Source organism: Diceros bicornis, chromosome 4 (genome assembly GCF_020826845.1).
Source record: "Diceros bicornis minor isolate mBicDic1 chromosome 4, mDicBic1.mat.cur, whole genome shotgun sequence".
In the NCBI taxonomy this organism is placed as follows: Eukaryota; Metazoa; Chordata; class Mammalia; order Perissodactyla; family Rhinocerotidae; genus Diceros; species Diceros bicornis.
The window spans coordinates 63,839,426-63,853,140 of record NC_080743.1 but is presented as its reverse complement, the minus strand read 5'-3'; the positions used below and the strand labels follow the sequence as shown (position 1 = coordinate 63,853,140).

The 13,715-nt window shown below is 39.0% G+C and overlaps 1 protein-coding gene across 1 annotated transcript in view; it reads right to left on the bottom strand.

Annotated features, from left to right (window-relative positions):
• Positions 1-1,746: 1,746 nt before the first annotated feature.
• The window catches only part of LOC131401469 (myeloid cell nuclear differentiation antigen-like protein), a 69,893-nt gene continuing 57,924 nt past the window's right edge, over positions 1,747-13,715 (bottom strand). The window contains 6 exon segments of the mRNA XM_058536818.1: positions 1,747-3,010; positions 4,151-4,339; positions 5,990-6,412; positions 7,944-8,111; positions 12,195-12,359; positions 12,988-13,124. Of these exon segments, the coding sequence (XP_058392801.1) occupies positions 2,966-3,010; positions 4,151-4,339; positions 5,990-6,412; positions 7,944-8,111; positions 12,195-12,359; positions 12,988-13,124 (1,127 nt within the window). The 3' untranslated portion in view covers positions 1,747-2,965.

Here is a 13,715-nt window from a genome sequence, read left to right as displayed (position 1 = left end):
GACCTACTGTGTACATCTTGTGACCTGCTGTGATCATCTTGTGACCACTGACCTGCTTTGCTAGCAAAACATCTTCATGACTGTAGTAACAAGAGATATTCCTGTCATATTTGATGTATGTTCCTTGTTCCAAGACAGCATAACCACACCGTACACCTCACTTCTTCAGAGAGCTTCTTCTTTCGTGCTGAAGGCATTCTCCCAGGCTGTATGGTCCTGAGAAAGGCTCATGTAATAAACTCACCCCAATTTTGATTTATAGATTGATTAGTGATTATTTGAGTCGACAAGACTCAATGGAACACAATAGAGAGTCCAAGACTAGCCACATATATGCAATTTATTGACTTTCTACAAAAGTGCAAACAAAATTCAATAAAGGATAATTTTTCAACAAATAGTATTGGAACAATTGGATATTCGTATTAACAAAACAATGAACTTGATTGATACCTCACTCTCTATACAAAAATTAACTCAAAATGGAGCATTGACTTATATGTAAAACCTAAAACTATAAAATTTCTAGAAGAAAACACAAGAGACAATCTCAGTGACATTGATTTAGGGAAAGATTTCTTAGATACGACACAAAGAGCACAATCTACACAGGATACATTTTTTGATAATTTAACCTTCATCAAAAGGAAAATTTCTCTTCAAAAGATACTGTGAAGGCATGAAAAGGCAAGCCACAATTTGGGAGCTAATATTTGCTAGTCACATAGCTGCTAAAGATCTTGTATTCAGAATTCACAAAGAACTCTGAAAACTCAATAATATGAGAACAAACAACTGAATTTTAAAAATAGGTAAAAAAAAGATACATGCGTGTCATATAAGCACATACAAAGATGCTCACCATAATTCATCTTTAGGGAAATGCAAATTAAACCTACGATGAGATACCAGTATCTACCAATTTGAATGGCTAAAATTTAAAAAGTTTGACCATACCATGGGCTGACCAGGATGTAGAGGTACTAGAACTGCCATAAAATGCTGGCAGAAACGTCACACGGTACCCCACTTTTCAAAAGAGTTTGGCAGATTTTTTTGTTTGTTTGTGAGGAAGATTAGCCCTGAGCTAACATCCGATGCCAATCCTCCTCTTTTTTCTGAGGAAGAGATTGGCCTTGGGCTAACATCTGTGCCCATTTTCTTCTAGTTTTATGGGTCACAGCCACAGCATGGTTTGACAAGCGGTGCATTTATGTGCACCCGGGATCAGAACCTGCAAACCCCAGGCTGCCTAAGCAGAGGGCGGGCACTTAACTGCTACGCCACTGGGCCGGACCCCAGATTTTTTCTTTTTCTTTTTCTTTTTTTTAAGTTAACACACACCTACAATGCTAAACTCTGAGGAGGATGTGGAGCAACTGAAACTCTCACACATTGCTGGTGGGAATGAAAAATGTTAGAGTCACTTTAAAAGACAATTTGGCAATTTCTTATACATTTAAACATACACTTACCATATGAACCATGAATCTCAATAAAAGGTTTTTGCCCACTGAAATGATAAAATGTGATCACAAAAAATCTGCATGTGAATATTTATAGCAGTTTTAATGTAATTATGCAAAACTGTAAACAACCCAATTGTTCCTCATCTGGGGAATGGATAAACATACTTTGGTGGATCCACACAATTATACTTTACACAGCCATAAAAAGGAATAAACTGGTACACACAACTACATGGATGAATCTTAAATGCACTACACTAAGTGAAAGAAGCCAGACTCAAAATTCTATATACATTTTTAATTTCATTTTATGAATGTCTGGATAAGGTGAAAAGTAAGTTAAAAAACTATATCAGTGGTTGCCAGGAGCTTGGAATTCGGGGAAGAGTCGACAAGTAGCGTGAAGAAAATTCTTGTTAGGATGGAACTGTCCTAAATCATTAGGGAAGTGATTTAGCCTCTCTGTTCCTGGTTATTCTCATTAGGAGAATAAAAAGGAGAGCACTATCAACCCTCCAGAGCTAGTATGAAGATTAAGTGACAGAAAATAATTGCAAAACACCAGGTATCAAATATACGATCATTAAATATATTGTCAATTTCAGTTTTAGATATCTACTTTCTGCCATTGTACTCTAAAGTGAATTAATGATTCTTCAGTGTTTACCTAGTGCCTGTCTTTTCCTGGGGCAACTTCCTGATGGAATCCACATATGTGCAATGTGAGACGAGGAAATGTGGTTGGAGAGCTACAGAGCTGTTGGTACTTGAGTAAGTGAGTGGAACCGGTTGTTTCACATCAGACAGGGCTGGAATTGCTTCCAACATATACTAGTGTCTTCCTGCTAATCAGGAGAAGCTGTGTTATTTCACAGACAAATTATCCAATTACGCCCCCTCCAGGAGACCAATTCTGAAAAGATATTCATTGTTCTGGACTAAAGCAACCCCTCCTAGGACCTGGTGCTTGGCAATTGAAGCACAGACTGGATTTCAGCCCCCGTCTGCCCCCTCGCGGGTTTCTTTTGAGCAGAGAATAGCCTGTTCAACATGTCCATTCTTGACTGGAGTCTTATCCTGTAAATATCACACTTAAAGTATAAATCATAACATTCCTTGGGGCCTGTGTGCCCTACCCTGATTTGCGGGTACAGACTATTTGCTTTTAAACAATTCACCAATGAATTAGACTCCTGGGGAAACACTCCTTTAGAGAAACACATGATGTTTATAATTTTTTCCAAGTAATAATAATTACGGATGTAAAATATGGCATTGAGATGGTAGAGAAAAAAATTAAAAAGAAAATGAAAAACACCTGTAACACTCCATTTCCAAGAATTAATGCTTGGTATATATATTGCTGTATATCATACATATACATATGTACTATATACATATATATGTTTGTACTTAAATCTTATCTCCATTAACATCACTATTAATGGCATTCAGGTTTTAAGAAGGAGAAATCTAGTGAGGTTTTCATATATGAATCAGCATTGAGTGGTTGTGTCCTTGCTTTTCCTGGTCTTGATGACCTTGAAGAAGAAAGAGATAAAGACAGACCAGTTGAGATGCACCTGATCATAAATTTCTCCCTTCACTCACTGTGTCTCTTTGCCAAGGGCTGCATCCCTTTCTCTCTTCCTCTCTAAAAGGCTCTTCTCTCACTCTCACCTATCTCTTGTAATGACGTCCTGTTTATTGAGTCACTACCCCCTCCTCTTGGTTGGGACCCAGAAATGAGATATTCACTCACACCCAGCATGAGTACATGTGGACAGGCTGGAGGCATGGGGACCAACAGGGGAGAGGTAGGAGCAGGTGTACCCAATGTCAAGAGTTGAGGGGAAATTTCTCGCTGAGAAGAAAAGTGGGAGGAAGGTGTCAAATGTATTCCTGGTGCAATGCTGTGAGAGAAGGGTTGAAATGTTTCATTGATGGTCCTGAGAATTGGAAAGATCCAAGAGCAAGTGCATTTCTGAGTACCTGGATATATCAGCCTTCATATTTGATCTGTTTTGCATTCCAGTACTAGCCTTTGTTAGTGTCCCAAGAATCCCATACGGGTCTGTGTATGTGTGTGGGAGTGGGTGTGTGCGAGTGTGACAAGGAGTATGGACTTTGTCATGTAGAACCAACCACCTCTGTTTGCTGTTGACCAACAGCAACAAACACTAAAGGCAGGTATCTCACTAAAGGCAGGTAATTTTGTGTTCTGAGATGCTCAGGGGTATCCTCGATCATGTAATCTGGTAGGAGCTCTGCTAACCATCTTCTGAGAAGAAGATATGTCCCCCATTCAATAGATGATGAACCTGAGATTCCTAGTGTTTAAGTTCATTAGCTAACTAGCAAATCAGAGAGCCAGTATTTGAAACAAATCTGCCTTAACGAAGCCCAAATTTACTATATAATCTGTTTTGATAAATTCAACCAATTCTATAATATTTAGCATAGGTATCATATCTTTTGAATGCTTCTCTGAAGTTTCTCTCTTCAACATGATGAAAGAGATCCTTCTTTATTAAAAAAAAAGAATGATGGAAAGAAAGTTTACATTCACTAGAGGGCAAGGATTGAGTCTTTTTTCCCCTGATGGATTCTCTGAATAATAGCAGCAGTCTAGATTTTTTAAATTCTACTTTAGAAGAATAATGTTCCCCAGGAGTTCTCACCTTGATGAAACTGTGAATTACGGATCTCAGCTGCCTCTCACTCTCACCTAATGCCAATTCAAAGCAGATGAGTTGAAGTTTATCTCCTTCCTCACAGTTGATATTGGTCAGTCGACCATACACCACGACTTCCATCTTCCCCGTATTATCTTGTATTTCATAATATGTGAACTCATTCCACACTCTCTTCTGCAAAATAAAATTAGCATCTGTATTTTGAGCACTGGATCAGGTTTTCACACCTGTGAGAAATACAGGGCGTTAGTGGAAACTTTTGTCTCTGACAGGTTAATATGAGCTGTAAGTCCAGACTTACAGGTACCAAATAGCTTAAGATATCTCGTCCAGAAAATATCCTCTTTTGAATCTAGTGTCTACTTTTCCTTCTTTTAGGTCTTTATTTGCCTGGTTTTTCTAAAAATAAATGATTACTTCCTAAATTTTCCTGCTTACATCTCAGAATAGCTGATATTTCTTAAGGAACTTGAATACAATCAGATCTGATAACCTCTACAGGTTTCTTTGGTGCCTGAGAACAGAGAAGAAAGCCCATTCATGCTTCATTATGAGCATGAGTAAGATTGTTGCAAGTCTTCATTAAGTAGATTGCTATATCAATATGTAATTCTTTCTGCTATCTTCCGTATGTATTCATTCTTTTCCAATCCGCCCAAATCTTGAATCTAGATTATCTAGTCCCATGATTCTAGTTTCTATCTCATTTACTTTATTCATAAATTCTACAAATGCATAGGTGTGCAGAGTCATTTAAACAGAGTGTGCAGAAAACAACAGGGGTAAAAGTAAAGAGCCACCCAGGAGACGTATATAAGGGAGTATGAAACATACTTCACATAAAAATTTAGGTCAGCTGAGCTTAGTTTTGTTGTTTTAGACTGAAATATCTACCCAATTCTAAGAATTCAGCAAAATTCTGTTTTTATTGTCCATATTTATAAATTGAATTTAAATTACATGATGCTCTATTCTTATCAACATCCATATTTCTTATTAGTTAGTGCCAAAGTCAATTGTGCCACTAGTTTTCTTTTAAATATATATGTATATTTTTTTGGTGAGAAAGATCAGCCCAGAGCTAACGTCTTTTGCCAAGCCTCCTCTTTTTGCTGAGGAAGATTGGCCATGGGCTAACATCTGCGCCCATCTTCCTCTACTTTATGTGTCAGATGCCTACCACAGTGTGGCTTGCTAAGCGGTATGTAGTTCCACGCCTGATATCCGATCTGAGAATCCCCAGCTGCCGAAGCGGAGTGTGCGAACTTAACCACTATCCCACCGGGCGCACCCCTTGCTCAATGAGTTTTTGATGAATGAATGTGAAGAGGTGAGGGCATTTTAGCTGTCTGTTGGAAACAGCTGCATTTTAGGGCAGAGTAGTCTATTGATTTCTTAGTCTGGTTGTCACAACTGGAATCCAAGCTTGAGAGGGCAATTCTGCATTCACAAGTAAGCTAAACTGTCACTGAAATAGATGAGGCAGTACTCAAAGAAAGAAAATCACAGGGATATGTCAGTTGCTATAAACTCTGCAATGTCCTGGAGCAGGGTGACTGTAATGGATCATCATAGCTGATAAGATGCCAAGGTTTCTGGGGAATCTCTTTCCAAACAACTTGTAAGTTGTTACCATGGGAAGAGGAATGTTCAGAGATTATCTCTGCCATATGCTGAAATGGGAGGACTCCACCTAACTATCCCCGATCAGGGGTGCCCTGAGTTTCTGTGTTTAGCACATTAACCAAGCTTCAAATGGCAAATTAAGACTTTTAAATTCTGGGGATGCAGAAGAAATATTACAAAACAATGGTGTGGGCTTACCTTATGCACCTGATACACTCCATTCACAAATGTTCCTGGAGCTTGCAAGTACAGATGAATGATTTTAGGAGTTGCATTAGCATTTGTAATGAGTCTCTTTGAGACCTCCATCTTTCGGTCAGCACTAACATCAGATACAGATGAGGCATTGTAGACCTCCAGGAACCCATTGCGGCCAATATAATCTGATATGGCGATGACTTTCTTTGGGATGAACTTCTCCTTCAGGCTGACATCAAACACCTTCACTTGGAAGAATTCGCTCTCAGTAGCCACTGTGGCATGAAACATCTTTCTCTCTCCTTCACTGACGGCATATGCAAATGGTTCTGTTGCTTTCAGTACCATCACTTCTTTGGGGCCCCTCTGGAAATTCTCCTCTTTGGAAGCTTCTTTAGGTACAGCCTTCAGTCTTGGTTTCTGCTTAAAAGTACACACCAAAACCCGGAATAATTTAGAAAGGGAATACAGAGAAACTCTAGAGAGAACCTTCTCAGGCTTGATGTTGAGCCTCAAGGAACACCATAATTGGATGAACTTGCAAGAAAACTAGACAAATACGGCTGACGTGGCATAACTTAGCTAAGAGAAGAAATGGAGATGACTTAAATAGCAATGTTATTTCTTTTCTTCATTTTGTATAAGTTTGCAAGGAAGAATATTTTTCTTTAAAAAGAATTAACCCAAGAAAAAAGTATTTCTCCTAGGAAGAGCTATGTAGAGTATAGGGGCAGGGGGCAATAGCGATGCTATTGTGTAGTGAATCCTAATAGAGGGGCAGATGAAAAAACAATCTTAATTTATCCCATCAACTCATTTTAGTGAGCAAAGTAAGATATAAATGGGGAGGAAAATAAGTCATCCTTAGTATCACAGAGTGAAAAATGCCTCCCTCCAGTCAGAAACCATTGATTTCATCTGAAACTGATCCCAGTCGAGGTGGCAATTTAAAGGCTCAAATCACAAAGCCCCTTTCCCAAAACAGCAGTGCCGTGTTGTGAAGGTGATAGTAAGACACTCACTGGAAGTATCCTCTCACCTTCTCTAGCTTGGAAATGTCCTGGATAGAGGCTCTTAGCTATAGAAAAACACGTGTAATATGATCCAACCTGGGAAAAAATGATATTCTTTGTATATAAATTCAAATGTATATAAATAAAGATATATAAATAACAAAATAATAAAATCAGAAAGACTATTTACCAAAATGTAACATTTGATAGAGGAGAAATTTCCTTATTTAAATAGTTAAAATTTAATTATTTTTGTTTATGCATCTGAATATCCTACATTTATAAGATGATATTCTTTATGAAATGGAAAATGAAAGAGAGGTGCCGGCCCTTGGCCTAGTGGATAAGTCCAGCATGCTCTGCTTCAGTGGCCCAGGTTCTGTTCCCAGGCGTGGAACTACACCAATTGTTTGTGGCCATGCTGTGGTGGCTCACATACCAAATACAGGAAGATTGGCATAGATGTTAGCTCAGGGTGAATCTTCCTCAAGCAAAAAGAGGAAGATTGGCAACAGATGTTAGCTCACGGTGAATCTTCCTCAGCAAAAAATTGAAAGAGAAAGAATTGGTGGTGGTGCTTTGGTTGGCTCTGTATTTCTCCACTCTATTCCACCCTAAGCTTTGTCTTTCACTGTGTATTGAGGGAAATACAAAAATAAACGTCAACAAAGAAAGGACTAATTATACCCAGTGGAGACTAGGGATGATTAGGTACCCACTGTGTCATAAATTATCCTAATGCAGGAGACAGTGCTAATAAGAGTTGGAGTTCACATTTAGGGTATGATCTCATCTCAAAATATACATTTAACAAAAAATGTGTGATTTAATTAAAGAAATAATTGTATATAGTGGGGGACTAGTGAGAAGCTCCTTCGTGGTTCTACTGATCCCTGTCATTATTGCAGGGAGTGGAGATATTGGAAACAGGAAGCTGGTACCTTGGTTAAGGAACTGCTGGATGGGGTTGGTGGTAGCATTTGAGGAATCTGGAGACAGCTCTCAGTTGTGCATGTGCTGGTTGTTGAAGCTTCTGGATGCTGACTCTGCTCTTGGAATAGTTTCATCCTCTTGGATCCCTCAGTTTTAATGGTGATGCCTTTCTTTCTCTGAAGCAAAATATATATATATATATATTTTTTTCCTGGTTAATGATTTTCAACAGCAAATGAACCACAATATTCTCCTACTCTCAGTGTCTTTCTATCTCTCTGCCTGTCTCTCTCTCACACACACACACACATACACATACAGACACAGACACAGGAGAGGATCTTCACTCCAACAATTTTCTCTGGAATAATAGCACGTCTTCAGATATCCCTAACACCTTCCCAGCTTGGACCCCTACCAGGATTACTAACATCACTCTTCAAATGTTAAAACCTCAGGTGATTGAACTGTCATTGGTCTGTTATGGAATTCTGGCTTTACCTCTGCTGCAAACAGCCCTATGTCAACTTCATCAAGATAACACTTGGTGTTCTTTATTGGTAGGAAATCCTACCAGGCTATAATGGAAGCAAATCTCAGACCAACATCAGCTGGACTTATGGACTTTTTGTTAACTAAGTCTTTTACTACCTTGTATATTTACCAAATAACCAAAACAGTTTCTATCATCTGTTCTCCAGGTCTAGGGAACCAAGTTTCCACCTATTTGAAAGCTTTGTTTATCACTGTACTGGAGAAATTCCCTCAAATTCATAATTCTAGAGTTGGGATTCTGCTCTCTATGTAGTCTGCAACCAAATCCTTTAGAGTTCTCAGCCAGAAACAGACCCATTCAAGATTTCACCCAGGCATTCCAGTACCTGGATTTTTATAATTGTTTAAGCAAGGGCATGAAGTGTCTGTAAAATCATTTACCTCAATTACCTTTGATTTCACTAATGAAAGCCCATTTCTAATGCTATAAATCCAATATAAATTTGTTACAATTCTTACCTCTTCTAGCATTCATTTATAAAATTCATGAAGTGTCATTTGTTGATAAAGCTGTAGGTGAAAGAGCTGCTTGAAATACCTCCCTCTGGCATACAGCTTCCTGATTAGGACACTCTCTGACCACCCTAGCACCTCATTCCTCATTAGAAGGCTTACAGAGCCTGGCCTATGGAAATCAACACAAGATATAAAACTGTCTAATTATAAATTTTTAAAAATAAATTCCAGATACTATAACATCTGTACTCTAACTCTGGAATCAATATATGCCATTAAATGCTCAAGCTGTAGAGTTCAAAGGCTGGATTTGAATCCTGGCTCTAACATTTACTATCTGTGTGATCTTGGAGAATATTGTTAATCTCTATGAACTTCAATTTTCTTCTATGTGAAATGGGACTAACGACAGCATCCTCATGAGCTATTATAAAGAATAAATGGCATAATGTACACAGAGATCACAGGTTTTAGAGTTCAGGACCACTAAATGTTCAATACATAGAAATATCAATATTGGTATCATTATTTCACAGTCAATGAAGGGGTTTGTATTTATGCTCTGACCCATAGATGTGTAAGGGGCCAGAATTTGTTACCTCAAAATGTGGTTCTTTGGATGGATTATTATTATTACTATTATTTTTGGTGCGGAAGGTTGGCCCTGAGCTAACATCTGTTGCCAGTCTTCCTCTTTTTGCTTGAGGATGATTGTTGCTGAGCTACCATCTGTGCCCATCTTCCTCTATTTTTGTATGTGGGTCACTGCCACAGTATGGCTTCATGAGTGGTACGTAGGTCTGCACCTGGGATCGGAACCTGCAAATCCCGGGTTGCTGAAGTGGAGCACTTGAACTTAACCACTATGACATCGGGTTGGCCCCTGGCTTGATTATTTTTAAGAACAAATACTCAGGAAGAAACTTAGTCTTTCCCCCTAACTGCCTAAAAGAATTTAAGATAGAAGGCTGGTTTCAGAAGGAGATAATACCATAGATAACTATTGAGGTAGTGGAGAGGATCCTAGCAAGGCCCATTTGATCAAAGTCCTCTCCTTGTCTCATTGTCTTTGCAAGGCAAGGCAAATATTTGTTTACCAAACATTTGCTTTTCCATCTTCATGTGAATTGTCTTCCTCCCCCTTGAAGTTCCAAATCACTACCTCCAACATCCTATTTTGTCTTTAGCTGAGGATCGTATTTAAGGTGGTGGCTTTGGCCATTTTGGTGAGTCACTCAGTTTTCCTGGGTTTCTCCCATGTATACATGTTATTAAAGTTGCTTGATTTTCTCTTGTTATTCTGTCTCACATCAATTTAATTCTTAGACCGGCCAGAAGAACCTAGAAGGGTAGAGGAATGTTTCTTCCTCCCCTACAGATGTTTTATGTATTATGTTCACCCTCTTAATGGAAATCCTAGACAGAGGTGATATGGGAAGCACTTTATTAAAGAAGCTTCTCTATTCACTTCTGCCACATGTAGTAATTTAATATCACTGACAAAAGCATCTTGAGCATCTTTCAAAATTAGTTAAACCAAAAGCTTCCATCATAAAAGTAGGATTTAGATGCCTAAAATATACTATTTGGTTGGATAATGTTTAAAAATGGTAATAGAATTGTTTCCTTCAGATTATATCCTTCACCACCCCTTCCTGTTCTTGAACATGCCATTCTGTGCTACTTGCTTTGGGGAAAACAAGCAGGAGGAATCAAAAATAATATTGGTCTGTTCCTGGTTTTGAATCCCAAAAGCAAACAGAGAGCATATTATAGAGAAAATAGTTGGGAGACTCCATGATGAATCAGAGTAAGGCTTTCCTGCTCATTTAATGAATCATGGAGTGGTCAGACATCCTTTCTGCAGGCTTCCTATGGAGATGGCTGAACCCCAAAGAAGCAATGACTATATGGTGTGTTTAGGTGTATGAGGCTGAGGACACAGATGAGTGTCCCTGAGATTCCTATGCTTGAAGGAGGTTTCAAGGAAGCTGTAATGATTTTTATGGGAGTAGAAATGACTATGTCACGTCTTTATGCAGATGGGGCCTTAAAGTATCACTTCCAAGCTTACAGGCACAGAAAGAAATAGGGTTGTCTTGAGATGTCCACATATGTCATTGTCATAGCAGAGAGATAGTAGGCCTGAAGTTTCAGTGACTAGACAATGGCCACCTGGGCCTAGAGGCAACAGGTACAGATTGCTAGCTCTATCCCACAAATAAAAACTGGAGAGACTATAGAGGGAATTATGAATTATTGAAGCTCACAATAATAACAGCAATAGCAGAACAAAACTTGTCAAATGTTGCCTATACGAAGTCTGTCTTCAACTGCCATCTGTGGGATGGTGTTGGGGCCTTCAGCCTGGGTCAGAGGGCAACTGGGAGCTTTGGTGACTAATCACTATATTAGAGAATAGTGATTTAAATGCTTCTTTTCCTATTTCTCAAGTTTCCTGCCTATTCCCTGAGATATAGGCACTGTACCCCTGCGTGCAGGTGACCACAGGGGTCACATCAGTCAGAACAAAAGGCAGGCTAGGATAGGAGTTGATGCATGGAAGTGTGCACTCACTTATCCACCTCGGTCTTGTCTTTCCCAGGGAAAGGGTACATATAATCTGAGGTTGTTGTCTAGTAAGTAAGAAAAAGGTACACTGCTTGCAGTGGTGGTAATGGTAAAAAGGAAAAATGAAGGGACCAGTGAAAGCAAACAAGGTGAACATCTAATGTCTCCTGGGAGGTGGATATTAATGTGGACTTTCCTGAGGAAGAGATTTAGGTTTGCACTTGAAGGTTGAAGACACTTGAACCAGTGGTCAACCAGGAGAAACAGCATGCGTCAAACATCAGATATGGGAAGGAGCATGAAATTTTGAAAATAATCCCTGTATTATGATCTGTGAGCAAAGGGGAAGAGGAAGAAAGGAAACCGGACTGTACGGGATGAACACACTCACATTCATCTCTGCCTGCCTGGTCACCTTCCCCCTCTCTCTCTACGCAACCCAAGAGAGTAGCCCTCTTAACATCAAAGATTATTTCATAAACACCTGCCTTGTAAATAGCAAAGGAATTAGAATCTAGTAGGATCTCAAATTATACCTTGACAAATGAATGAGTGATTATATTAAATAACTAAGTTGTATATTGTGGGAGGTTAGATGGGAGGCTCTTCCAAGATTATGATGATCCTTGTACTTACATTGTATGGAGGTACAAGGAATGGGAACAGGAAGCTGGTACCTTGGTTGAGGAACTGCTGGATGGGATTGGTGGAGGCATCTGAGGAGTCTGGGGAAGGCTCTTTGTTGACTGTCTGCTGGTTCCTGAAGGTTCTGAAAGCTGACTCTGTTCCTGGGTCAGCTCTATCTTAGATTCATCAGTTTTTGTGGTTTTGTTTTTCTTTCTCTGAAAGTAGGTTTTTTTTCTGATTAACGGTTTTCAATATTAGATGAAACACATCTTTACCACTAAACATATCAGCTTTTCATTACTATCTTCTAATATATTAAAATTTATGTCTTTGAGAATTCCAGGGAGCTATATACAGTCTATCATCTGAAGACATAGCCAGAAGGTGAACAGTGCACATATATGATTGCTTCATGCAAATAGTGGGGAAGATTTTATACCTGTCGCTCCTTTAGTCACCTCTGCCCTGATGACAGGAGCAGTGAACTTGGATTTAGAAATCTAACTTTGAATTTAGTCTCTCTGAGTAGCCTTTGGCAAGCTATTTCCCTAATCTGATTGCCATTTTACTTCATATCTAAAAGAGGGGTAATGATTTCATATTTCATCATAGGGAATTATATTACATACAGTAAAATGCAGAGCAGTTCTGAAACATAGTGGGTGACCAATAACTATTAATTTACAGGCTGTGAACCTCATTTTCACTCTGTCTCTGAATCCCTTTTTCTCTGCTACGTCTATTTGCATGTTGATAAAGGAGTAAAGAACTAAGTGTACATAGGAAGTGCTAAACGGAAGAGCCATAGAAGAAGCTTCTTCAGTGTGACCTTAGTCATCCTACCTTCAACACAGGCTTATCGTTGATTGATTCAGGTCCCAAAGCTTTCTTTGTGGTGGATGTAGATTCATCAGTACTGGGTTTATCCTGCTTGCTTTGTTTCACTGGAGTTGTTCCTCTCGCTTTCCATCTCTTTAGAACTGATGAAATAAAAGATAGAATGATAAATCCAAAGGAGCTGGTCTAAGACAGCTGAAGCCCTTTCAATACTGTTTCCTCTCAGCTCCTGCTTGTGGGTCTAGGTATGCTTGTGTCTGCCTCTACTGCATTAACCAGGCTGGCCACAGGTGACCAGTAGAAATAACACAGAGATGAGCACTGTCTCATGCTTCCTCAACGGTTTCCTTTCTCATCTCATGTGCAATGAGCACACCCGTCCTGTCCTCCGGACTCCTATGCACCTCAGTCAATCCTTTTCCAACCACTTATCCTATACTTCCTTTTATGAATCTGAAGTTGTCATATTGGTTATGGTATGTCATATTCTGTAAAAGATCTGTTTGAATTACTGAAACCAGAGAAAGGAAATATGATGTAATTAGTGAGGTGACAAAGGGGTGATGCTGGACTTGGACTTTTTAAAATACATTGTTATAATCCAATGGTTTTATAAGAGACAAGTTCTTCACATCTCTGAGAGGTAGGTTTTTAGTTAAGTACTACCTCGTATTTGTTACTAACAATGGTGTAGTGAATATTATGATAGAGCATGTGTATTAATTGATATAAAT